Source organism: Pipistrellus hanaki (genome assembly GCF_964339955.1).
Source record: "Pipistrellus hanaki genome assembly, chromosome: 3".
Classification (NCBI taxonomy): Eukaryota; Metazoa; Chordata; class Mammalia; order Chiroptera; family Vespertilionidae; genus Pipistrellus; species Pipistrellus hanaki.
Genome location: NC_140505.1, coordinates 121,419,410 through 121,446,172, shown reverse-complemented (window position 1 = coordinate 121,446,172; position 26,763 = coordinate 121,419,410). Strand labels below are relative to the sequence as shown.

Sequence of the window (26,763 nt, the reverse complement as noted above, 5' to 3'; positions counted from 1 at the left end):
TTGATCATATTTAAATCAATAATGTAAAATTTTACACACTATATGAAAACTAACACATAAAGCAATTGACTGCTATATAGTACCCAGATAAATAAAGCAGGTATTATAACCAGGATTTTAGAGGAATCTGAAATTAAATAAGTCAACCACACCTACAATTACATGCATGTTTTTAAATACTGTGCATGCTGATTCTCATAATTTGCTTTTATAATTAGAAACATTTTAATTAGCATGTTATAGAAATAAATTATAATATTCAATGATTACCTGTTTGCTTTAGCTTCCAAATTTACCCACATTACTGTCTCACCAAGGCAAAAGTTATATTTACCTAACCAGCAATGTGATAGCAAAAAATAAAAATAAAATTAAGCCCTAAGTGATAAGAATGTACACACACACACACATATACATACATACATACATATATACATATATATGAAATCTGTGTATTACTGAAAAATAATTTACTTGTCTTTCTAAAGAAAAAAAAAAGGAGAGGTGATTCAAAGGAAATCACCTGTCAACAAAGCTAGTCTGTATCTGTTTTAGCAACATCATTTTTAATGGGAAACATGTTCCTCGACATGTGTTAAACGTTAGCGTCTTCCATTTTCTTTTCTTTAAAAAAAAAAAAAATATATATTATTGATTTTTTTACAGAGAGGAAGGGAGAGGGATAGAGAGTTAGAAACATCGATGAGAGAGAAACATTGATCAGGTGCCTCCTACACACCCCCTACTGGGGATGTGCCCACAACAAAGATACATGCCCCTGATTGGAATTGAATCCAGGACCTTCAGTTCCAAGGCCAACGCTCTATCCACTGAGCCAAACCGGTTAGGGCCCATTTTCTTATATGAAATATTTTGTTGAGTAAAAATCAATTGATTCAAAACTGTTATTGTTTCTAGAAGAGATACAAGAAATTCTAGGGTTTCAAGAGTACAAGAAATTCTAGGGTTTCATTTTGTGTTTACCAATGACCAAACTGGTTTTGATGACGACAGATTTTTCAGTGACTAAAAATCTTACTGGAAATGGTATATATTTTTTTTCTGAGAAAGTTATATTAAAACACTAGGTTATACAATTCCAAGATTGTCAAATGGAATCTCATGCTGTTCAGAAGTTTTGAGTGATTAACTGATATAGAACAAGATAATAAATGTTAATTAATAAAAGCAATTTGATAAAATCTACAAAAATGTGGGTGAGAGAAAAAATACAGAAACAATTTCCTTAACTATATAAAGGAAAAGAATGTAAATTGTTATGGCAGCATTGGTAAAGCAATTTGGTAGCATCTACGAAAATTAAAAACATGACTAATATCTGGTGACAGATGATTTGACCTTGGGTGGTGTGCACAAAATGCAATATATAGATCCTGTATCATAGAAATGTACACTTAAAACCTATATAACCCTATTAACCATGTCACCCCAATAAATTTATTTTAAAAATAAACTAACAAAATAAGAGAATGTGACTAATATTTCAATTTCAAAGCATATCTACTAGAGAATCTCTTGCACTTATACATAAAGAGGCAATTACACAAATAATTACTGCAGCATTATTTGCAACAACAACAAAAAAATGGGAATAAGGAATGTATTTATCCGAAGGGAAATTGATGTATTTAATGAATATTATATAGCAACTAAGGAGATAAGTTATGTAGATAAAGATATAGATATGAACAAATCTAAAAAATACAACTTTTGAGTAAAACAAAGCAAGTTGCATAACAATTCCTAGAGGGTAAAGATAAAAACAAAGAACAACCTTATAATTATTTTGTATTATTTTTGAATGTACATGTAAGAAAGAGTATAAAAATAGACTAGAATATTACAGAAAGAAGTCATGATAGTAATTGCCTTAGGAAAGAAAGGAAAGGGATATAAACTAGGATATATAAAGAAGACAACTTTAATGTTTTGATTTTATTAAAAGAAAAATTTAAAGCAAATATAGCTAAATATCAACAGTTAATTAAGTCTTAGTAGTTAAAATATGAATGTTTATTATACTTTTACCATCTTTAAAATTTCTCAAAGTAAATTTCCCTACATTCCGACAAGAAAGTGGGAGTGTAAGGAAATCTTGATCCATCTCCAACTTTCTAAAATTTTACTATATCTTGGGTAATATTTGGGATGCTGCTGGGACCTGCCTCTGGACTTTAGAGCCTCAGAAAATAATAAGACCATTGTTGAATTACTGTAAGTCCACTTAGACCTTATCTACAACATCCTAAGGGAGAGTTAGAATCTGTCTCTTTACTGTCAAACCTAAAAAGGTAAGAAAGAGACAGAGATGGACAGGAGACAGGAGCTTCCAGTTAATTAGGAAAAAAAAAAAAAAAAAAAAAAAAAAAAAATCACAACTATACTCCCTGAAAGGTAATTTACTGGCTTGATAAGTATCCAAACAAGTAACAAATAAGTCTGAAAAGTTTCAAAATTACTTAACACTTGATCTCAGTTTACTTAATACTTGACTAAAAAATCCTTGAAAATCCTTTTATCCTTCAAATTTTACCTGTTTCAGCTTCTGATTCTGAATCATCTTCCTCATCTTCTTCACTAGAGCAGCTAGATTCATCTTTTTTTCCTTCTTCTTCATCATCAACCTTTTCTTGTTCCAGAGATTCAATACGGGATGCATTTTTCTCTGGCTCAATAATCAATGTCTCTTTGCTGTGAAAGAAAAACAGCTTTCAAATAATTATAAGCACAGAAGGTCAAAATACTTAATTTTCCCCCAGACCTACAAAATTTAACAATCATGCCAGTGGCCAGCATGCCAACTCATTCATAACAATAACAAAACCTACTTTTAATATTTTGCTTACTTTTTAAAGGTCTTCTGTGATTGATTATTGTCCATATTAGCTGTTGATTCAATTAGTGGAGATTTCTTCTCTCGTTTTTCACTATGGAGCTTTATGAAAGTTATACAAAGGAAAATAAGAATACTATTAAAATAACATTAATTAGTAACATACAAAATTTAAAATAACAACAAGATAGTTTTCCAAACACTAAAGACAACCAAAATAAAACAAATAAAATATTTAAGTTGTACCTTAAAAGGGCTTAGGTCAAGAATAAAAAAGACAAGATAATTAAAAAACTCTATGAATTTGGATTCTCTTAGATCCCTCTCAACTTTGTTTCACTAAAAAGTCAGGGCCCAATCACCACATAGGATGTCTGATAATATTTTACATAAAAATCTGTTTTCTAGTAATATCACCCCTTGCTTATCCAGGGCCTACTATTTGAGAAATCTGAGATTTCATAGCCTCTACTTTCTAATTGAATTAAAACATATTATTTAGGACAAATACATTATAGAAGGATTCATTTTGTGAAGGGGAATTTAGAAATATAGGACTAAGCAACCCAAGCAAACACAACACTACTTTGTTCTCTTTCACTGCCATTTTAATGTGATGGCCAGACCAGAAAGCATAAAATATCACAATGATTTTTTTTTAATCTATCTGAAATTCAAAGCTATTAAGAAAAGTCACAAATGTAGACAATTTTTAGACAGTCATCAAACCTACCAGATTTTGTTTCTTTTGCAATTCTTCTAAATATCCTAAAATGTCTTCATCTGCTACATCAAAGGCTGTCTGGCCCTAGGTTGGAAACAAGGGGGGAGGGTGGTAATGGCATAAAGTCAATAAATTATAAAATGCATTTGGTGATTCTGTATGATTATACAGAAAAACATTAGATAACTACTTTATGGTAGTTATAAAACATAGTATACATAACTCAAAGGAGATGTATGAGAAATCCATGTGAGAAGTAGATGATACAACTATCCTTACTTTTTTATAACAACTTTATATATTCACATACCATATAAATCACCCATTTGAAGTATACAATTCAATGGTTGTTATTTTTAGTACTAGAGGCCTGGTGCACAAAATTCAAGCACAGGATGGGGGGGTGTCCTTCAGCCTAGCCTGCATCCTTTCCAATCTGGGACACCTCGAGGGATGTTAAACCGAGATAGGGTCTAAACAGGCAGTCGGACATTCCTCTCACAATCCAGGACTGCTAGCTCCCAACTGCTCGCCTGCCTGCCTGATTGGCCCTAACCGCTTCTGCCTTCCAGCCTGATCACCCCCTAACCACTCCCATGCCAGCCTGATTGATGTCTAACTGCTCCCCTGCCAGCCTGTTTGCCCCCAACTTCCTTTCTCTGCCGGCCTGGTCACCCCTAACTGCTCTCCCTTGCAGACTTGGTCCCTTTCAACTGCCCTCCCTTGCAGGCTAACCAAATACAGGATTTTTCCTGCTGCCTTCATTAGTCCTTATAATAACCCTACTGGTACAAGTTTCCAACATGCCAAAAGGTTCATTATTTATAATTTATTCTTCCCTATATGTTAGCCAATGCATGATTCTTTCTTAGAAAACATTTAACTTTTTTCAACTAGAAACCACTCTGAAAGGAAACTTAAATTTCTTTTATAACAGGTGTCCTCAGCCATACCAAAGCCAGACGGATAGATAATAATGACATAAATTCTTCCATTTAAAGGAATCAAAATTACAATCCTCATTCTATTCTATTAGCAGGGTGTTGACATATATTTAGACAGGAATGACATTTCCCAACACTATGAAATGAAATATAAGCTACTCGATATTTGAGCTAGTTTTTCCATCGTCTGTTTATAAAAGATATGGTTTACAACATGTATCTTAAAAATGAATAAAATGCTTCTTAATCACAATAGGGGAATGTATGACATTTAAAATTTATAAGATTGAAGAACACTTTTATATCTGCCTTTTCTTATTAGGAAGTCTTCCCAGGAGGAAAGACTTCCCCACCTCAGTCAAACGTTTTAGCTTTAATAAATATTTTCCCCCCATTTCCACCTTGAGTATTAAATGCTGAGAATTGAATTCCTAAAGAATAAAGGGCTTTGAGACAAAACAACTGGCTCAAAATTACAAAGTGACTTTTAGATTAGCCATAGATGCTAATCCTTGTTTTACTATACCATACTCTTTCTGTATGATTAGATCTATAATATGACATATGCTGTACTTGCTAAGCAAAGTTTGCAACATGCCAAATGGTTCATTATTTATAACATATTTATGAAATATAAGTTATTATGTGGAAATATCTCACTGGTTTCTTTTTAAGTATTATTTTAAGCATTTATCAACCTTTCTCATAAAGAAATACCGCACTTTTAAAAATTATAATAAAATTTTAGCAGTAATTAAGCACAATGCGGTTATTTTAGAACCAAGGAATTTCCTTTTATAAGAATAAGAAACAGGATCACCTTACTAACCTTTCTTTTTACTTTCTCCCTTAATAATCGAGTCTACTTCACAAACAGCAGCTGATAGAGAATAAAAACTAGAGTAAAATGTAGGCCATAAACACTGAGAAGTTTCTAATTTTAAAGAGCACACCCATTAACTTAACTCTTAATCATTATCTTTAAACAATAACTAAAACAGTTTTGAAGCCTAACTAACTGTAACTACTATAAGGCTACAATGCTTCATTAATAGGGTACTAAAAAGTAGGGCATATAAGCAGTCACTCAAAGCAACCAGGAAACTATTGAGGAGGGCACAATGCTTAAACAAATCAGTTCACTACATCTGTAAATTACTAGAGCCACTGTTTAACTGTACAGTCTCTTTATTCTTCCTTCCTCACTGACTCTAACTGAATTGCCTTTGCAGGTATGATCTTTCTTTATCTTTACAACAGTGAAGTAGTCAGGACAAGCATTATTATGATTCCCATTATACAAATGAGGAAACTCAGGCTCTGAGGTTATGGTATTTGTCCAAAGTCATGCAGTTAATGAAGAGAAAGTGGGAACAGAATCTGTCTCCACTGCTATATTATCTTTTCAGAAAATAAGAATAAGCTCAGATAGAATCAGGAAAAACAATCCTTGTGTCCATTAATGACAGCAGCAGTTTTGTTATTCATCTAAATCTTTATAATGAAAGCTATTAAGGTAAACAGTTGTCTACTAATGATTGTAATACCACATTCAGAGAAAATTCCAATTATAAAGGTACCATAGTTAATATTTGGGTACATTCTCGTAAAATAATTCTTTTAATTAGTTAATGAAGCAAAATAAAAACTTTTCTATTTAAAACCTGTGTCAGAACTTCTAGTAAGTTAAAATGACAGCAAATGTGCTTAGAATTTGCAAATAAATTAAAGAAACAAGACTAAATTTCTAAATATAATTTGAGCACATTTCCCCCATTTTCACATAGAAAAACTTTTATATCTTTCTCTACATTTTCCATATTATATATGTCCCCAAATTATGTTTTCTATTAAAGAATTTATCTAAACTCTCTGAAAGTACCTTTACATTTTTAAATATCATTTAAAAAAATTAGTAAAAAAATTCGATCTACAAGTAACTATCAAATGACAAGATAAATTCATATAGGCAGGCTTATACAATTAAGACTAATTTGTTTTGATTGAATATGAAGTATGAGATGTTATTTTAAAATGAAAAGAGAAACAGCCTAAGTCACATAGGCAAAATTGTAAATAAATAAAAAGCTTGTATTTGGTTATATTTATGCCACAAAAGCCTTCAAAATCTTATGTATAATATATTATGCAGCCCCTTCCTATTAAATCTTAATATTTTAAGAGAAAAATATTTGAATAAAAATTTAAAAATCATATTTTTACAACTTATGAGTCGGTATCTCATAAAACATATGAGAACTCAAAAACTAAGAAAAGTTGCAGAAAAACTTAGCAGACTAAAAGGAAACAATTATTAGGGCATTATGAAAATTATTCCATTTCTCTGATTATGTTCGTCCTGAATTTGCAAAACTCAGATAACAACTTCATATAATTGTTAAAAGGCTAGCATTGTCTTAAATATGTTGAAAGCCAAAAAATTCTAAGGAATTATGAGCACAATTCTCTTAAGATCAGATAAAGATCTACTAAAGCGATAAAATGAGGAGATAAGGTATTAAAACATACCTTAATACATTAAAAAAGGTGACCCAAGGAACTGCTAGCATAGTAATATAGAAACAAGGTAAAGTGAAATGATTATTTAAATTATTTGAGGGAGAGAGGAATGAGAGGGAGAGAGAGAAACACTGATATAAAAGAAAAACATAGATGGGTTGCCTCCTATACAAGCCTTGATTATGGAGCAAACCCGAAACCTGGGTATGTGTCCTGACAAGAATCCAACTCGCCACCCTTCAGTGCACAGGATGATGCTTCAACCAACTGAAGCCACACTGGCCAGGGCCAAAATTATTTTACATGTAGTTATTTTTCCTAGAGCATAATTATAAATTAAACGGCACAGGAATTAGACAACGATAGAACAGATGCAAGATAAAATGACTTTTTTCTCATACATACTATATCATGTGCATGTTTTAGAGCAAAACAACATGTTTTAAGTAAAGTGTTATAACCCTTTTGGAAAACCATTTCAAGCAATAAGCTTTTCTCTTTTGGTCCTTAAATGGAGGCCATTATCACTGAATAAACCAGTATCAGCACTCACTTTGTCAGTGGACAAGTGGCTTTTAGGGGCACAATTTGGTATGCAGAACAGAGATCAGAAGTTAACAAATATTCATTTGCTAATTTCTCCAGAAAAATACCAACTGCTGAGGGAGATTTTTATACAGGAGAGGAATATGAATTGTCAAGCTAAAATTAGCTGGCCTTTAACTTAAAATTAAATAGTATCAACATGTATTCATCTTCTAATGATGATTACAAAACAGAAAACAGTTATTTTAAGAATAGACAAAGAAACTTATCAAGTTTTGATAAAAATTTAGATTGAAGACACTTATTTATAAGGGCAAACCTATACGGATGTATCATTTTCAAACATTTTTATTCAGAGGGCTTCTTTATCTTTTTATGTCAGCAACCAGGACATGAATCTGCACTACTACCTCAACCTACAAACACTCGTGGGAAAATCTTGGATATGTATATGTCTCCCTTTTGCAGATTCCCAGTTAGAACATGCAGTTACTAGAATAACAGTACAAGCACCCATATTTAATGAACACAATAGAATTAGATGTACCCATCTGGACAAAGGGTGAGATCATTTTAGGAACCTATACTAAGTAATTTAGTATACATTACTAAATTAGCCTATGAAATGCAATATATGAGTGATATTCTAAGGAAGTTAAGGATAATTAAGCTCACTAAAAGAAACAGGTTTTGAGCTCTACCAAACCAACTGTTGGTAAATGATCCTTATTACCTACTGCCAGGGAGTGGGAGGGAACTAGTAAGAATATTGGTGACACTGGTAACTTACTGATGGCACTTGAAAGGGAGCAGAGGAGAAAAATATAATCTAATAAGGAATCTGATAACTTGAATATATTAATGACATTTGCTCCCTCTATCTAATTGGGTGATATTAAAGTAAATAATTTACCTCACTAAACTTTTCCCATTTGCAAAACTAGGAGACTAGATGTAGCATTTCAATTATCTTATTTGGCATAAAACTTTATGGTTTTTACCATTCTTTTCTGATATACTAATAAGATCCTATGTTGTAGAGCAAAGGTGAGTGAATGACCATTGTAGCCCAGACCAAATTAAAATTTAGGGAGCCTTTATTAGCTAGCCGGCTGAGTGACTAGCTGGGCGACTGCTCTGCCGTTCTCAATGCAGGGAATCCGGAGAGCAGCAGTAACCCTTTGTGTAGGACCCCTTTTAAGCCCATTAACCACATCTGTTTTTGCAGAACAAGCAACCCAAGACAAAACAATTTTCCCAAGCTACGTCAGGGTCATGCCATTGACGGCCATGTTATTCACAGGGTCATCTTGTTCTTCAGAGAGCTGACAGTTTTCTATGAAAGAAGGCCTATGTGCTGGGAAGGGGCCATGAGATCATATCTCAAGGCCTGGCCTGGTGTCAGCACTGACACCTCTATCTGGGGTATAGTCCATGGCCTCTCCGGAATGGGCAAAAATTACCACTCTCCAACACCTACTATCCATGTCAGTTAAAAAGCTTCTATAAGAAAGCTAATAAGACTATCAGGAACAAAAAATTAGAAACTGACTTCTGCATGTGTTCCAATTCATAAATATAATGACGGAAGAAAACATATAGAGATGCAAAATGTTCTAAAGTTATGAATTCTAAAGAATATAATTTCAACTGAAGTACCCAAACCTATGCTATATGTATGATAATATGATTACGGAAAGAGTAATAATTCTTTCTTTGCAGAATAAGGCCAAAACCACATCACCAGTAGCTGAAAAAGATTTAATTAATAATATTCTTTTAATATTCTAAGACTAAAAGTTAAAATGTTTAATATACAGTAAAAAGGCCTACCACTTTGTTGACCATCTCCATATCACACAGATTGTCCACTAATATTCGACATGCTTCTTCTTTACCCCAGTGAGCTGCAGCATGGAGAGGTGTCCAGCCATCAAAATCTTTAATATTAACATCATAGCCTGCCTGTATTAAAAGTCTAAAGAAATTATAGTAAGTTAGATAATCATTAAAATCTAGAAATGAACAAATGTAACCAATAGCTTTATACCATGCGAGTTAACAAAATTTACAATATACTTCTCTTTTCATAGTTCAACCCTCCCTTACATTAATGAAATGAAACAGGGCAAAAGAAATTCTCAGAAAACACTGGCAAAGAGCATCTTGAGTTACTGCCATAATGCATTCAGCTTTAATTAATTCCTAGTGATTATAAGTCTTATGGTGTGACACTGATTAATTCTTGTTAATATGACCTATAATTAAAATTTTTAGAGAAAAGCCTATAATTTTTCAATGTGAGATCATTCATTGCAGGGAAATCTTCAGGTGTCCATATGAAAAATCATCTCAGGCTAAATGTATTCTAAAAAATACACCTGGATCAAGCAAGCTTACTTCATAGTATTTTTGTTTTCTTACAGTATAGGAATTAGTTTGTGAAAGTTTTCAGAAATCTTTATGATCTACCGTGGAAAATTTTCAGAGGAAAATGACAATATGACTGTTAGGAACAAACAAAACAAAGCAAAACAAATATTCCAAGGGCCCAGTCTACTTTTCTGCAGCAGTAGAAAGCAGATATCTAATCATCAACAAAGCTAGAAAACAGGAATACATTTTAATACAATGCAAAGGGTTACACAACTTATGTTAGTATACCCTTCTAACTGTACAATGACATCAACCTTTATTTTACTTAGAAATTAAAGCTCACAGAGAGCAAAGAATGGGCCCATAAATTGCACATAGCACAGCTCCACACACACAGGCAAAACATTAAATACTTTACAACTCATGAAGTCTGGTGACCTTTACCTTACTTTCCAAGATGTTGAACTTGAGAAGGGCTTCTTTTTACCTACAGAAGGTGGTAGTGATAGCTAATACATAACCCTTCCTTTATTTATGTTTTAAGTACTAGTTCCGTATTTCCTAACAATATCTAAAGCAGTGGTGTCCAATTCTGGCTCCAGAACAGAACCACTTGAAGAGTTTGTTAAAAAACAACAAAAAAGATTCCCTAGCTCCACTGTAGACCTCTTAGATTAAGCAGCATATTGGGTAAGTTCCTGTAAATCTATATTTTTAGTAAGTCCCCATATGATTCTCATACCATGATTGTCACCTATCTGCAGACCAACCTTTAAGAGCCACCAAAAACAGGCTAACACATATATATCCAGAGGTTTAAATGAAAATATGTCCATTAATACATGAATTATCAGGAAATTTATTTAAGAGACAAAAATAATACTGGGATATAAGAAAATAAAATATATCTCCCATTAGAAAATATGAATTATAATGATATTAAATATCTTAAACAATATAAAATTTTAAGTACGTGGGAGCCTGTTTGGAGAGAAGAGTCAGGAAGGTAAATACATTCCCTCCCCTCTCCACCCCCAAATAGATGGTTCTCTGTATATGCCAGGCCACAAAAAAATACTAAAAAATGTAAGACAGTACTTACATTCAAAGAGCTTCTAATGAAGGACAAAAATCTAGTAAGTAAAACAACAATCAACCCCCACAGATAGATTCTGTAATGGGGATGCAATGGCAATACATAACTGAAAATCATCAAAATCAACTGAAAGAATTGTGTGCGTTTTTGGGAAAAGGGTACGTGGGAGGAATAAGCCAGTCAGAGAAAGCCATGTATCACATGATCTCACTCATATGTGGAATCTAAAGAACAAAATTTACTGATGAACAAAACAGAACCAGAGTTATAGAAGTATGAAACAGACTGTCAAACCTCAAAGGGAAGACAGGGTGGGTGAGAAGAAATTAACTGAAGAACTTATATGCATATATACATAACCCATGGATACAGACAATAGTGTGGTGAAAGCCTGGAAGGGGTGGCGACAGGTGTGGGCTAGAAGGGATCAATGGGGGGGAGGGGGAAGGAGACATCTTTAATTCTTTCAACAATAAAGATAAATTTTTTTAAAAAGAATACATTTGAAAAAGATACTCTATATTTTATTTCACATGTATTTTTATTTATGTATTTTCATAAATAATATATTCACAAGCTTCAAAACTGATGAAGAATAAGTGGCTATATAGCAAAGTCAGTCTCTTACTGCTAACCTTTAACCAGTTTCACCTCCCTATAGATAACCATACTATACTAGAGGCCTGATGCACGAAGGTTTGTGCAACAATTGGCCTTCCTTCCCCTGGTTGCCGTCACTGCCTTCACTCTGGCCAGAGCCCTTTCTGCCTTCCCACACTGCCCAGAAGCCCAGAGCAGCTGGGGCAATGCACAATGCCTGTATTGTCGTCAAGGTGATTACACAAGCATCCTGCCCCTACCTGGTCCTCGGCACCTGCCAATTAACCTGCCATATTTGTTGAGTTAATTTGCATAACCACTCCTGATTGGCTTCTGGGCATTGCAAATGTACAGTCAATTTGCATATTACTCTTTTATTAGTGTAGATGTTTTTATTGAATGCTTAGAGAAATTTTATGCATATTAAGTACAACTAAAAAATGTTAAGTAAATACAGATTATACACACTTTTCTCCTTGGTTTTTGACATTTAAAAATATGCCCTAGCACTCTTTCAATATTTATATGTAGTGTTTTTTAATCTTCACCTAAGGAGTGAGGATATTTTTTAGATTGATTTTTAGAGAGAGTAGAAGGGAGGGGAAAGAGTGGGGGAGAAATACGGATATGAGATAGATACATTGATTAGTTGCTTCATGTATAAGCCCCAACTAGGGGTGGGGTTCAAACCTGCAACGCAGGTACCTGCCCCTGACTGGAATTAAACTGTGATCCTCCAGTGTGCAGGCTGATGCTCTAAGCACCAAGCCACAGGGCCAGGGCTATATGTACTGTTTTAATTGCTACAGAGTATCCAAGTGAAAGAATGTATTATATTCATTCAACCATTCTCCTACCCCTATTATAAACAGCACTGTTCCCACATACCTTACTTCCTATGTGAGTGAGAATAACTGTTAAAAAAAAAAAAAAATTCCCAGAGGTAGAACTGGTAAGCTAAAGAATAACTGTTACTTTAACAGAATTTGCTCAATCAATTGTCATTTATACTGCCAAACATTTTGATTTTTGTTATATGATAGATAAATTGATAATTCATTATAGTTTATCTGCAGTTATTATGAATGAGGTTGAACATTTAATTTTAATTTTTCATAGGCTTAAGAGGCTTGAACTGAGTTAAAAGATTGGAAGAAATGTGCCTTTAAGTTGAAGCAATGGTGAATAAAGATTATTTAGACAGCAACAAAAGTAGGATATTAAGACATCATGATAGAATTTTAAGTACTTAGATGAAATAATGTATGCCTAAAGAGCAATGATAGCAGCTTAATTTAAAAAGGAGCCAGTGGCCAGATAATAAATGGTCTTATTTGCTTAGTTCAGGAGTTTAACATATATTCTAATTTCTACTGAGAATCTTAATGAAGGATTTTAAGAGCCTGGATAATCTAACTATAAAGACCACTTGAAAACAGTCTAGAATCTGTTTTACAGTGTAATCTAGTATATATATCCCCCAGCCTGCACCCTCTCTAATCTGGGAAACCTCCAGGGATGTTCAACTGCCCTTTTAGGTCCAATCTGAGATTGGACCTAAAAGGACAGTAGGACATTGCTCTCACAATCCAGGACTGCTGGCTTCCAACCACTCGCCTGCCTGCATGCCTGATTGCTCCTAACTGTTTCTGCCTGCCAGCCTGATCATCACCTAACCACTCCCCTGCCAGCCTGAATGACGCCTAATTGCTCCCCTCCTAGCCCGATTGCCCCTAACTGCCCTCCCCTGCTGGCCTGGTCACCCCTAACTGCCCTCCCTTGTTGGCCTGGTTGCCCCAAACTGTCCTCCCTGCAGGCTTGGTCGCCCCCAATGGCTCTTCCCTGCAGGCCTTGTCCCTCCCAAATGCCCTCCCCTGCAGGCCTAGTCACCCCTAACTGCCCTCCCCTGCCAACTTGATCACCCCCAACTGCTCTCCCCTGCAGGCCTGGTCCCTCCCAACTACCCTCCCCTGCCGGCCATCTTGTGGTGGCCATATTGTGACCAGGTGGGGCGGCCATCTTGTGTTGGAGTGATGGTCAATTTGCATATGATCTCTTTATTATATAACAGATATATATAATTAGTATATGTTTACAGAAAAAAGAGTTTTAACAAGTCACATTTACCTTTACCATATGCAATACCCTTTGATATTTCCAATTCTTAAAACAACAACAACAACAACAACAACAACAAACCGTAATGGCGACTCACTAAGTTCATTTCATGACCCGCTAATGGAGTCTGAAAGTTTAAAAAATTATGGATTAGAGAGAGCCAGACAGGGGACAAGGAAAGTAATATGAAGTTAACTGTACTACTCCAAGAGAAGGCTTAAATTATTAAAATGTAGGGACTGAAAAAAGGAGGCAATCTGGGAATAGTTGACACACACTGCTTCACTATTTTTACCGAGGAGAGGGAATAAGAACATGACATTAGAAACCCAACAGGAATAAAAACAATATAAAGGACACAGTAGATTTTTCTAGGGCCAGTCTAATTTCCTTTCACATACACATAACAAATGCTATGCACTAAATTATTTTTTTCACATAGTTGCCAACACCTTTGTATTACATAAGTAAAAAACAAATAAACCCACAAAAATTTGTGATATAAAAAAACTCTGCACCAAAAAAAAAACTTATCAAAATATATCCCTAAATTGCTTACAGCTTGATATTTAATATTATGCTAATAGCACTTGAGACCAGTATACATATAGTAAAAAGAAACTATTTAGATAAATTAAATGTTAATAAATGTTCAATGGAAACTAAACTCTTAGAATTTTGAGAATTAAGCTCTCAGAATATATAAACAGAAATATGTTAACATATGATATAGTTCTTAGTCTCAGAAACCAAAGTTTCTGGGAACCCCAAAATGACTGTAATAGTTTATTAGCCCAAAAGGTAACAGATAATGGTTGTCTGATACTTATTTACTTATTGGAAAATTGCAACTAAAGAAACAACTGTAAAATAATAAAAACTTGAGACTGAAACATAGCAATAATATTCAAGGTAGTTTTTCTTCTGTAAATGAATGCTAGCTTTTATAGGCTGTGTTGAAATGTTTGCAGGGTGTCTTAAAAAAAGGAACACCAAATTAAACAAAACAACTCAAAGTAAGAAAACAACTGTGAAAAATAATACTTACTTTAAAACTTCTGTATAGCCTTTAGCTGCTGCAACATGAAGTGCTGTACCTCCAGATTTTGCATGCCGGACATCATTTATATGACCACTATTTAGCCATTGTCTTGCATCTCTTAGCATTATCCGTTCTTCTTCCTTTCGAGCTGCTTCTATATCAACACCTGATAAAATTAAAATTGTTTTTATTATTCTTTACAGAAAATGTTTTTCTATGTTGAAAAATAAAATTTTCTAAAACATTTTAAGTTTAAACAAAGATTAAAAGTGAAATTATATTTTTAAAAATGGGCTGCTTATAACAAACTGGTTAAATGAAAAAATGTGGGAATATTGTGGAAATTTCATTAGCCTTCTCTCCTGATTATTTAGTCTCTGTCCCACAATATTATTTTGGCTATCCTTTTAACTTTTCCGATTATTCCTTTTGTTTTTAAAATGTGAATATTTACCTAAGTATATCATCTCTTGATAAAAAAAAAAAAGTTTTTTTAAAAAAAAATCTATCATATCTAATTATGCCTCATATTCCTATCTACTGCTTTAGCCAATTCTCTGAACTCTAACCTATTGGGTACAAATGCTTACTAAACACTTCAACTTGGAGGTGCTGTCTTCATCTAAAATTGACCAGACCTTAAAACAGATTATCTGGTTAGCAAACACTCCTTTTCCAATATACTCAAAAGGAACAGGATACTCTAGTTTTTACCTTCAAAGAGATCAGTAACCTGAGAAAAAAAGTGAAATAGAAAAGATAATCCTGAAATTCATGAACGATCTCTGGACTTACTGCTTCCTCTGCAGGCTATTTAACAATGCATTAACAATCTTACTAGAGCAGAATATTAAAGGTAAAGATAGTGCTTTTTTAATCTTGTATCCCCACTGTTTGGATGAGGTGGATGAGTACTTCACATAAAGTAAAAGGGATCAATAAGTAAATGTTTACTAAATGAACAGAGTAAATAAATGAGTATAAAATCACACACAACACACACATACATCTCCTCAGTTAAGATATCTCCTATAAGTCATATGTATGTACCCAACTATCTATTCAGGATTTTTTATCCATCCATCCATCCATCTATCCATTCAATATGTAGAGTGTCTACTATATGTTAGCTACTTTACAAGTTTCTATGGGTACAGAAATGAACTTATGTGGCAGAAGATAATACATTTGTGAAGAAAAATAAAGCAGAATAGAAGGACAGGGGGTAATGAGAAAGAGGTGTTATCTCATATGAGATGGTAAAGAACAGTCTCTTTGATAAGGTGATATTTGGAGCAAGAAAAAAAAGTGAGTGACAGCTATGCTACAATACGAGAGACCATTCCAAGCAGAGGGAAGTAATAGGCTCAAGACAGAAATTTACTAAGAATGATCTTTTGATTAGAAAAATCAGGGTATCTACAATGAGTAGGGTGATACAATATGATTTAATTTAAGAGGACCACTTAAACTAGAAAGTTATGAAGAGCAGAAACTGATGTGTTAATTAGAAGACTACTGAAATATCCAGAGAAAAGATTATAGTTACTAAAACCAGGGTGGTAGCAGTGAAGTTAGTAAAGAGGTTAGATTTTGGGTTCTTCAATAACAGAGAGAATTTGCTGATAGTTTCGATGTAGGAGAAAAAGAGAAGTCAAGGATGAAGCTAAGGTTTTTAGCTTGAGCAATATGAAAAACTAAGATTTTAATATGAACAATTTAAAGTTTGAGATGTCCCAATAGACATTTAATTGGAGATATCAAGTAGTCAAGAGGATATTTGAATATGGTGAACAGAAAAGAGTTCAAGACTAGGCAAATGATTTAAAAAGCCAGAGAACACCGAAACAACCAGAATGACCAGTCACAATGACGCCCACTGAGCCAGCAAACCTACCCAACTGGGATGGCGCCGGCTGGACAACCTCCTGGGGCCACTCCCCCAAGCTGCCTTGCCCCTGATTGGCCTCTCCCACACTAATTGAGGTCAGGGTGGCTGGCCAACTGCCCTGCGGTCCTTTCCCCCGGGGCAGCCCCACCAGATCAGCCCCCAGCCTCTCCCCCTGGCTGGCCCCATTCCCAATGGGGCCCCACCACCCTGATCTACCCACAGCCTGTCCACAGCCCTGTTCGCGCCCCCTCCCCCCAATAGGGGGCAGGGCGGCCAGCCAACCTCCTACATTCCCTCCCCCCTGCTGGCCCCACCCCAGAGGGGCCCCCACCACACCAATCAGGGGCAGGGCTGGCTGAGCAACCGCCTGTGACCCCTCTCTGCAGCTAGCTCCGCCCCTGATCAGCTCCTCCCACTCTGATCAGAAGCAGAGCCAATTGCCCAACTACCCATGGCCCCTCCCCCAGGTGGCTGGGCCCCTATCAGCCCCCGATTTGGGGGCAGGGGCTGCTGGCTCACTACCCACAGTCGTCCCCCCCCCCCCCCCCCCAGCTGGCCTGGTTCTGATCAAGCCGAGATGGGAGTGGGCTGGCTGCCCAACCTCCTGACATCTCCTTCTCCTGACAGGCCTAGTCCCAATCCACCCATTGGAGCTGGACAGGCCAGACTCCACCTGTGCATGAATTCATACGCTGGGCCTCTAGTCCTATAGAATAAAGAGCTAATATGCAAATTGACCATCACTCCAACACACAAGATGGCCACCCCCATGTGGACACAAGATGACTGGCAGGGGAGGACAGTTAGGGGTGACCTGGCTGGCAGATGAGGGCATTTGGGGGCAATCAAGCCAGCAGGGGAGGGCAGTTGGGAGGGATCCGCCTGCAGGGGAGGGCAGTTGGGGGTGATCAGGCCTGCAGGAGAGGGCAATTGAGAGGGGCCAGACTTGCAAGGCAGTGCAGTTGGGGGAGACCAGGCCAGCAAGGGAGGGCAGTTAGGGGCAATCAGGCCAGCAGGGGAGGGCAATTGGGGATGACCAGGCCTGCAGGGGAGGACAGTTAGGGTTGACCAGCCTAGCAAGGAAGGGCAGTTAGGGGCAATTGGGCCAGCAGGGGAGCAGTTAGGCATCAATAAGGCTGGCAGGGGAATAGTTAGGGGGCAATGAGGTTGACAGGCAGAAGTGGTTAGGGGCAATCAGACAGACAGGCAGGCAGACGAGCAGTAAGGAGCCAGCAGTCCAGGATTGTGAGAGGGATTAGGCCTGAACAGGCAGTTGGACATCCCTCAAGGTGTCCCAGATTGGAGAGGGTGCAAGTTGGGCTGAGGGACACCACCCCCCCCCTCCCCCCCCCGCACAAATTGCATGCACAGGGCCTCTAGTTAATCAATACTGAATGAATCATTACAATTAAAATCAGCATTGTTAACAGTTTCCTTTATATGAAAGGGAACCAAAGGCAAGAAGTTTTCAGTATATCTCCATACCTTCCTTAGTTCATAATTGCTAACATTAAACAGTATAAAAAGATTTATTTAACCAGTTTTACAGGAAATTGTTAGCTATCTGGGCACTCATTAGGGCTGGATGAAAGATAAGGTACCCTTCTTTTTAGCTTGTGATGTGTTATATGCATTCTTCCAGTTCCTCAAGTCTTAAAGATCCTATTACCCCAAAATGCCTGCCTATAGCATAGTTGTTAAAAGTTTTTCTGTATATTTATTCAAACTTCAATTTAAGACAACTTTTCTAATGTGTGTGTCTGTTTCTCCTATTATTTTCAACCACTTGTTATAATTCCTCAATTCTATTTAGGCGTTTAAATATTTTCTCAGTTTTAGTGCCTAAGACTTCTTTTTAAACAACTGAGTAGTCATTATGCATTTCCTTAATCCCAAGGAATAAAAAAAATCTCTTTTCTAGGAACTGAGAAGTCATTAGGAATTCTCCTAATCCCAAGAAATAAAAATCTCTTTTCAAGGAACTGCTTTAGATTCTATTCCTTAAACCCTATTACATGATGAATCACACTTCAGCAGCAGTCAACCCTTTAAACCAATATTCATACTTTTCTTTTACCCTTTAATCTTAGTAAAACACATTTCTCTTCTGATAATAACCATTTAATCATTGCCACAATGAAGTATATTGGAAATCACTATATATAATGATTTATATATATTTAAAATTTTAATTGTAGTAAAATACATGGAACATAAAATTTGCTGTCTTCAATAACCATTTTAAAGTATATAGTGTTAAGTACATTTATATTGTTGTGTAAACCAATTCCCAAAACTCTTTTCATCTTGCAAAACTGAAATACTTTACTCATCAAACAAGTACTCATTTCCACCTCCTCCCAGTTCCTGAAAGTAATCATTCCACTTTATCTATGAATTTGACTACTTGCGGTACACCTCACATGGGTGAAATCATACAGTAAGTGAGTGGCTTATTTCACATAATATGATGCCCTTAAGGTTCATCCATGCTGTAGCATGTCAGAATTTCCTTAACAATGAATAGTATCCTATTATATGTATGTAGCATATTTTACTTATCCATTCATCTGTTGATGGACATTAGGTTTACCTTTAATATTTTGGTTATTGTGAATAGCGTTATAAATATGCGTGCATAAATATCTCTGAAACTTTCCTTTTAATTCTCTGGGTATATACCCAGAAGTGTATACAATTTAATGGTTTTTAGTAAATTTGCAGCAGAGTTGTGCTACAATTATTACAGTTTTAGAACAACCATCACTCCTAAAAAAAACTCTACCCATAAGCAATCATCCCTCATCTATACCTCCCAAATTTATATCTCTAGCCTGTATCTCTCTCTACTTGGATATCTAATAGGTAAAAAAAAAAAAAGTCAGCATGTCTTGAAAATGAACCCCTGAACTTTCCCTACAAAATCTACTTTTCCCAGATTACTCAACTCTCAAATTGAAATATCTAGTTGCTCAAACCAAAAATCTTAGAATCTCCCCTGCTTTTTTTTCCTTTTTGCTTTTTTTTTCTTATATGCTCTACATTTAATCAATCAATCCTCTTGGCCTTCAAAATATATCTAAAATTTAACCTCTTCTCATCACTTCATTTACCACCACCCTACTTCTGCCATTGTCATTCTCTTACTTCTGCTCATACTATCTACAATCTATTCCTCAACACAACAGCCACAGAGATCCTTCCTGAAGCAAGTCACATCATGTCATTTCTCTACTTCAAACCCTTGGCTCCCTACCTCACTCAGATTAAAAGGCAAAGTTCTTCCAAAGGCCCAAAAGGCCTTATGTAATGTGGTTCACTTCTGTGTCCTCATCTCCTTCCAGCATCTTCCAGTCACACAGGTCTACTTGCTGCTTCTCTGAATACACCAGGTACCCTCCAATCTTTGCATTGGTTGTTCCCTCTGTCTGGAATGTTCTTTCCCCACAATTCAGTCCTCACCTCATTTAGATTTTAGTTTAAATATCATCTTATCAGTGAGAACTTCTTGACTGCTTTATTTTAATTTATAATGTGTCATATTTATCCTATGCACATCTTACCCTTTTTGCCTGTTTTCTCTCCAAAGCTCTTAATAGCATATAATTTTATGCTGGATTCCACCACTTATGGTACTTTTTTCAACTTTAAAAATATTAAAATACAGAGCTGAGAAACATATACTTTTCAAATAGAATCATACTGCACGTTAGGTAAGCTGACTCTCCTTCCCCCCCCCCCCCATTATAATTATCTTTCAATGCCAACCATTATTTTACTTAAAAAGTATCATGCTCTTTCTAAAACATTTCCCCCCCATTTAGACTGCTTTTACATTACCTTGCCGATTAACTTCATTTTGAAGTAGCTCTTCCATTGCCTCTTCCTCAGCAATATCTAACGGTGTGTCGCCTTCACTGTTGACAGCTCCTACGTGTGCTCCATGACCAATCAAAAACCTGTAAAATCAAAGGTAAGATGGTTAAGCAATGATGATATTGAAATAAGACTAAATGCATAACAATGAAGAAAACTACAGCAGCCATAAAAATCAAGAATAGGGCCCTAGCCAGTGTGGCTCTGTTGGCTGGGCATCGTTCTGTGCACAGAAAGGCTGCTGGCTGGAGTCCTGGTCAGGGCTCATGTCTGGATTGCAGGCTCAATCTCTGGTAAGGGGCATGCTAGAGGAAACTGAAAGATGTTTATCTATCTATCTATCTATCATTTCTAAAAATCAATAACATATCTTAACACACCAAAAAGCCAAAAAACAGGGTCTGTATTAAATTCTAAAAAACTACAGTAAAGCATATGCTTTTTTTTATATTTCCTAATTTTTCTATAATGTACGTACATTGTATAAGAAACGATGATAAAAAAAAAAAATCATTACCCGAGGATATTTTTATTGGTTTTAGAGAAGAAAGAAAAGAGAAAAGGAGAGACACTGATTGATTGCCTCCCATATGCACCCAGACCGGAGAGTAAACCTGCAAACTAGGCATGTGCCCTGATCACTGACCGGCCACCCTTTTGGTATATGGTCTGATGCTTCAACCAACTGAGCCACTGACCCAGGTCAAAAAATGCTGATTTTTAATAATAATTAGAAAGTCTTACACAGGATCATTTCAAACTGTCTCCACTAAGGTTTTTTATTGTCTCCATACTGACTGGTTTCCTAACTGATCTCCATACTCCCAGTCTCTCGCCATAAGCAATAGTTCTTAACTTGGAGTCCATGGACAGAATTCAAAAGACCATTTCACTGACACAGATATCTTGAAATATTATTTATGCTCACCACTATTTTGAAATTAAAGTTTTTATTAGACCAACCATTAGACCTTTTTATTTAATATGTTACTAAAGAAGCACATATATAACTATATCACAAGTGTTTTTAATACTTTGATAAATGAAATCCAATATAATTTTATTGGTTTTCACTGTAGTTTGTATTTTACGCACCCAAAGCACAATCCTGAGAAAGTATCCACAGGCTTCATCAAACCTGCCAAAGGGATCCAGATACAAAGGTTCTCAATCGCTTTCATGTGTTAACTGCACATCTCCAGGAATCATCTATGTAACACTAGAGGCCCAATGCATGAAAATTCGTGCAAGAGTAGGCCTTCCTTCCCCTGGCTGTTGGCACCAGGCCGCCCACAGGCACCTGGGACCCGGGCTGGCTTCCCTCTGGCCCCAGCTTAGTTAGAAGGACATCTGGAATGATGTCCAGAAGATATCCGGTCTAATTAGCATATTACCCTTTTATTATTATAGAAGATAACCAGTGTCAATTCCCAACTAAAACATTTTTGAATGGTTGTTCCATCATTAGGAGAAACACACATGACCCTCATAATCCAGTTTATATTATTTTCAGCCTCATTCCTCTTCTTTCCTGTATCACACTTTAACTCCAACAATATGGAACTGCTTGTAGTTCCAGGTTAAACCATGCTCTTTTGGCATCCCAGAGTTCCTTTTCTATATGTAAAGAATGGGTAGTTTTTCCCTATGTCCCCAAACAACTCAACTTGTGTTTTTTCTGAATGACTACATAAAAAGTCCACAAACTTAAAAAGAAAAAGGAAAGATCTTCCTTAAACCTCTTCTTCTACTACCATGATCTCTTCCCAGAGAAAAACACTACTAATAGCCTGGCAAATATCTTTCCAGTACCTTTGCTCTGAATTTATAGGTGTGTGTATATAAACAAATATGCATAGTTACTTTGAGGCTCTTTTTGTAAAACAAAAATTAATGAGATTATTTTAAATGCACTGGAATACAATGCTTCCCTTCTAATAGCTGAAAATATTCTATTGTATGACTGGATGATACTTTTATTTGATAGCGTCCAGCTAATGGACATGTTTTAAAACGAACACTTGACATTAATCATCTTTTAAAATACCCTCAACATGATAGGCATGAAACATTTTATCTTTGTTTTGACATATTTTCTGATAACACACGAGTTTGAAAGTATTTTAACATTTACTGACATTTGTATTTTCTCATTTTGCAAACTTCTTATGTACATCTTTTGCTTGTATTTCTTATGTGTTAATTCAACAAATACGTATGGGTTGTTGTTATGGACTCAATGTTTGTGTCCCTGCCAAAAGTCAATGTGATGGTATTAGGTAATTTGGTTTAGATGAGGTCATGAAGGTGGAGCACTCATGATGGGATTAGTTTCTTTATAGAAGAGGAAGACACTAGAGTTCACAACCTCTCTGCCAGAGGACACAGCAAGATGACAGCCATCTGCAAGGCAGGAAAAGAGCCCTCACAAGGGCCAGCATCTGGGACTCCATAGTCTCCCAAACTGGGAGACCCAAATACCTGCTGTTTAAGCTAACTAGTCTATGGTATTTTGTTATAGCAGCCAAAGACAACCGAAACAGGTGTCTAGAATGTATCTAGCACTAGATTGCTGTTACATGCCAGCAATTCAACTGTAAGCATAAACAAAAATGGACCCTCCTCTCAAAGAGCCTATAGTCACCTCAATAAATGTAAAATTGTAATAAGTCTTATGACAGAGAATTTTGTAGTATCTAGCAGTGAATAAACATAATTTGATTTGGTGAGATCCAAAAAGAATTCTCTGAAGAATATGTAGGCAAATATAAAGATAACTGAAAGAGTGTGTTCCAGGAATAGAAAATAAAAGGCATCAAAACTCTGCAACAGGAAGTGTGTATGGTAGACAAGTGGCAGGTTCTTTTGACTGAGTAACTGAAATAAATGATCACTCTTTATATGTTTCTGTCTCTGATACACACACAGACACACCAAAGTCAGTGATGTTTATTTTTGCTTACATTATCATGTATGTATTAAAAAAAGATCACTTTGTGCAGTATGAAAAATAAATTAGAATGGGGAAAGAATGAGAGTAGGCAGAGCAGTTAAATAGCTATAGTTGTAGTATAAAACAATTATGTTGGGAGCTTGGATTTGATAGAGGAAATGGATAAATTCCAGAGATAAAGCTAGGAGATACTGGAAGATCAGCTGGATATAAGAATTGAAGGTAAAAAAGGTATTTAAGCTACATTAAAGTTCTTGACTTATATAATGTGATAAATGGGATGGTGGTACTAATTAATAATATACAAAAACCTAAATTATTCCCTGCATCTGAATAATAGATGTGTTGCAAATATTTTTTTCCATATTGTCACTGCATTAAAAACTTTTCTTAAAGAATTTTGTATTTTACTAAATTTTAAAGGTTTTATGAAGTAAGGTTTGTCAATCTTTTGCTTTAAGAAGACATTTACCCATCTAGCTAGATGAATCTATGTGGAGATGTAACTTTTACAGACATGCACACAAACACATACACACACAGAAAGACAAAGAAAAATGAAAGAATATACACTATACACAGACAATAGTGCAGTGAAGGCCTGGGCAGCAGGAGTCAGGGAGCTGGATTGTGGGGTGGAGAGGGAGAGAGTCAATGAGGAATTAAAGAGTATTAAGAATATACACTATAAAGTTTACAGGTCATCCATAAGAGGTAGGATTAGAAGGGATCTGTGTTAATTCTGTTTTTATAGTAAGAAGAAATTTTTTGTAATCCAAGTTTTCTGCAGCAAGTGCATTTTGTATATCAGATCACAAAATAGCTGCCTTATCATTTTGTAGCTTGTTTTTTTATTTTTATTTTTTCATTGTCTAAAGTTTGTAGCTTGTTTTTAAACTTAATAACATGTTGTAAACATTTTTTTCTCCCTGTACAATGAAGTATTTCATTTTTTATTATTTTCATTATTTGTGTGTGTGTGTGTGTGCGCGCTTTTTTTTTTTTTTTTAAATAAGTCATTCTTGAATTGAGGTAACTTTTTCTTTCTCTCAGTTTTGAAAATGTAATATAAAACTAAAAAACATTTATATACTACAAATAAATAGATGAATCTGGAGAGGAAAAAAAAAGATGTGCTATGCTTCAAGAGAGTATGAAACTATTCTACTAAGCAAAACCTTGATCAAATAATTAGGAATATTTACACATAAAACCACTTCTATTTTGCTTATAGTATTAGAAATCATTCACCAGATATAAAGACTGAGTATAAAAGGAATACCTCAATGTAGCTGCAATGCTTGCAGAAGAGGAAGCTATATGGGAAGCAGAGTCTCAAGGACATACTAGGTCAAAGCCAAATACAGACAATCCAAAATTTATATAAACAGGAAGGATGTTATTTACAAGAGTAAAGCTCCAAAACTAGTGGCAAGGAAGTGGGGCCTGGCGCAATCCTTGAGCCAAAAATTTATATATATATATACACACACACACACACACACACACACACACACACACACTTGGTATAGTTCACAAATCTCTTCTGCACTCCAGAACTAGTCTGCAAATGTAAACAAAAAAATAAAAGATATATCAATATACATAAAATCCCATTGTATTAATTCTTATCTCCCATGAATAATCTCAAAAGCCATTCAAATATTGGTTGGATGAAAAAAAAAAAGCATAAATGTCTAAGTTTAAGTCCTGTAGACTTTGGATTAGACTTCCACCTCTGCCTGGACAGCTGTGTGACATTCATTAACTTAAAATATTTGAAGTCCCATTTATAGGCTACTTACAAGGTTGTGTGAACTTTAAATGAGTTAGCTCAGGTAATGTCTAAAAATCAAAATTCTGTTATCACGTCATACAAAATTATGACATTTAGAAAGTAATGTTTAAGATAATGTGAAAGAAAATACGTGTTATCTGGAATAACAGAAATTCACTTTGAGGGACCCTGGAGATACTGAAAACAGATGGCTACATGTCCTTCAGAACAAACACGCTGGGGTATTTTAAGCAGCTTATGCGATGCTAATTAGAAGAAATACACTATATTTATTTTAATATTTCTTAGAAGAAAAACAAAGATTTCTCATAGGAGTCCCAAAATGAAAGTGAGAAGACTGGGCTGTTTCTCAGATGAGCAACTTTTTTGATGCTTCAAAATGTAAACAATTAATGATTTATTCAAATAACGCAAGTCCAAAATAGGAAATTCCACTTAGTAAATAATGACATTTTTTATGAAGTGCAGACGTGAAAAAGGTAAACTACTAGGTTTGTTGAGATTTGTAATAATCTAATAGCTTTGAGTCAATAAATAATTTTGGATAAATAAATTTACCTCAAAATGAAAAGGTGACCCAAATGGAATTTTACAGAATTATTAAGAAATCTAACAAAAGTTATAAAGTAACCAAGTCACTGGATATAGTATCTTACCTAATAAAAGAGAAACATACAAATTAACCATCACTCCACTATGCCCACAGCCAATCAGATTATGCAAATTAACCCAACAAAGATGGAGGTTAATTTGCATACACACAAGCAGAGCAGTGTGAAGCCTGCTATGAGGGTGGAGGGAGCTACTGGAGTGGTGCCCCAGATAGAAGCAAGGACTTGCGGCTCCGGGAATGGGACGTGATGTGCTGGCTCCTGGGCGGCTGGGGGACTCCCGGGTGGCCCAGGGAACAGGGACGTGCTGGCTCCCTGGGGCTGGGGTGGGGAGTGGAGACTTGCTGGCTCCCGGGCAGCTGGGAGTGAAGCCAGGGGCCTATCGCACGAATATTGTGCAACAGGCCTTTAGTATTAAGTAAGCAGGTAGGATTCTACCTGTGTTAGAATTACTTAGAAATGAGAGGGGGGTTATGAGGCTGTGTGGAAAAGGTGAATTAAGATATACAAATTGGCAGTTGCAGAATAGTCACAGGGATGTAAAGTATAGCATAAGGAATATAATCAATAATATTGCAATAAATATGTATAATGCCAGGTGAGACTTATAAGAGGGATCACTTTATAAGCTATATAAATGTTAAGCTCTAGAACCACTATACTATATACCTGAAACTAATATAATATTGAATGCCAATTGTAATTTTTAATTTTTTAAAGAATTATTCAGTGTTAACTGAATTTGCAAAACTATTTTTGACAGTCCCTATTAATTATCTTGGATTCTGAATTTTGTCAAATATCAAAGTAACAG

The 26,763-nt window shown here is 35.6% G+C and overlaps 1 protein-coding gene across 5 annotated transcripts in view; it reads right to left on the bottom strand.

Moving 5' to 3' along the window:
* Positions 1 to 26,763, bottom strand: part of PPP1R12A (protein phosphatase 1 regulatory subunit 12A) — a 141,076-nt gene that overhangs the window by 51,669 nt on the left and 62,644 nt on the right. For all 5 annotated transcript variants that reach the window (XM_084880201.1, XM_084880202.1, XM_084880200.1 and 2 more), the window contains exons 3-8: positions 20,552 to 20,670; positions 14,827 to 14,986; positions 9,422 to 9,566; positions 3,588 to 3,662; positions 2,868 to 2,956; positions 2,555 to 2,712 (exon numbers count right to left, since the gene is read on the bottom strand). In XM_084880201.1, the coding sequence (XP_084736327.1) occupies positions 2,555 to 2,712; positions 2,868 to 2,956; positions 3,588 to 3,662; positions 9,422 to 9,566; positions 14,827 to 14,986; positions 20,552 to 20,670 (746 nt within the window). The remainder of the gene's footprint in view (positions 1 to 2,554; positions 2,713 to 2,867; positions 2,957 to 3,587; positions 3,663 to 9,421; positions 9,567 to 14,826; positions 14,987 to 20,551; positions 20,671 to 26,763) is intronic.